At 54.1% G+C, this 1,605-nt stretch overlaps 1 protein-coding gene across 1 annotated transcript in view; it reads right to left on the reverse strand.

The window, feature by feature from the left end:
• Positions 1-293: 293 nt before the first annotated feature.
• Positions 294-1,605, reverse strand: part of EMH_0022110 (uncharacterized protein) — a gene marked incomplete at both ends in the record, with an annotated part of 1,995 nt that continues 683 nt past the window's right edge. Inside the window, one exon of the mRNA XM_013501882.1 lies at positions 294-1,583. Within this exon, the coding sequence (XP_013357336.1) occupies positions 294-1,583 (1,290 nt within the window). The remainder of the gene's footprint in view (positions 1,584-1,605) is intronic.

The raw sequence follows: 1,605 nt of genomic DNA on the forward strand, positions 1-1,605 counted from the left end.
CAGCAGGCCACTGCAGAGCTTTCCGGAAAGCATCTTCACCCTATCACGTACGTCTCCGAGCCTGTCGTTGCAACACAACATTGTGGACTCCCTTTTCTTTTCACGCGCGTGAGCAATGTCTCGGCACAATGAACTATAAAGGATATTACTGAAGCCAGTATATGACTCCAGCAAGGCCCCCGTTTCGGGTACCTCTGTTTCTGCTTAATAAAACAGAGAGCGGTTTGGACAGATATAATAAAACATGGGGGAAGCTCCCCCCCCAAACACTGTCAACTGTGTATGCGGCTGATTCACTGTGGAGTTTGCTCAGGCCTCATAGCCTCCTCATATGGTGGCGGTGGAGGATGAACAACAATTCTTTGGAATGGAGGCCCCATGGGGGGAGCAGAAGGACCAGGAGGCGGAAAATGAACATTATATGGCTCCGCGTAGTGCGGTGGAAACGCAGTGGGTGTAAGAGGAGAACCAGGCTCGCGTACGAAATGACCCCCCGTATAGGGCCCAGGAGAAACTGGATGTTCGAATAGACCAGTGTGCTCAGGAGCGGTTTGGGAAAATGCGTGCCGCTGTTCCCGAATCCAGTCGCGATGCCTCACGAGGGTTTCTTCAAGAGGTGGTCTCCCACTCCCACCCCCCCCAGCTGAATCTGCACCGCTGCCTCCTTGGCCCCCCGATGAGTCGCCCTTATCTTTGCCCCGGCGGCGGCGGTGCGTACCCCCTCGGTTGCCGCTCTTTTCTTGTTCATGCGACACCACAGGAGGAATGAGAGCTATGGCTGTCATGACTGTAGTAAACGTCAGAAACAAGGACAAGAATAGAGCAAACTGGGCTTGCTTTCGAAGTTTGTTTTCATATGTTCCCGCCTCGATCCCCCCATGAATAGGAGGAATGTCCGGTTCCTGATTAGGGCCTGATTCTAGAGCGGCCAACTGCTTTTCTCTCTCAATTTCATGCTCAGTGAAGTCCCTGGTATATGTACGCAATACTCCCTCTGGGTCAGCCTGTGCCTCGAGCAGAACAGTATCCAACTCCCTGGCCCTCTCTAGCAGAAGATCCCGAGCCGGCTCCAGGACCTCGGCTGCCCCTTCACTCTGAGGAGCCTCTAGGTAAGACAAGCCTCGTACAAGCGGGGGAGCGAGCCGGTCTAGAGCAACGATCATCACCTCCGCATCGCCGTTCATTGCAATGTCCGATAGGAGCTCCTCTGTCTCCTGCACCAGCCTCCTGAATGGCACCAATAGAAACTTTGCCAACTTCTTTTCCGATTCAGTAGCGCCTTCAGCAGCCCCAATAACACCGGCGAACTTGGATGCCAACGCTGCAATACGCCTCTCAGTAGCGCCCTTCTGATCGTTCTTGTCGGACCCCCCACGCTTTTGTTTCTTCTTATCCTTCTTCTTTGCCAGCCTATCGGCCTTCTTCACGCTGCTACCCAGACCCACATGACGCGTCCTGAGACGAGCCACGGAGTAAACGAAGTTACGCAGCAAAGCCGAACGCAAAGGAGGGCTCGACCGCCGCAAAATTGTCGACAGAGAGAGCAGAGAGCTTCCAGGGTGCCTTGGGGGTTCATAAGTAGGCTGAAGGGAAGGGAAAGAATAA

Source organism: Eimeria mitis, genomic scaffold, assembly GCF_000499745.2.
Source record: "Eimeria mitis Houghton genomic scaffold, Emh_scaff779, whole genome shotgun sequence".
In the NCBI taxonomy this organism is placed as follows: domain Eukaryota; phylum Apicomplexa; class Conoidasida; order Eucoccidiorida; family Eimeriidae; genus Eimeria; species Eimeria mitis.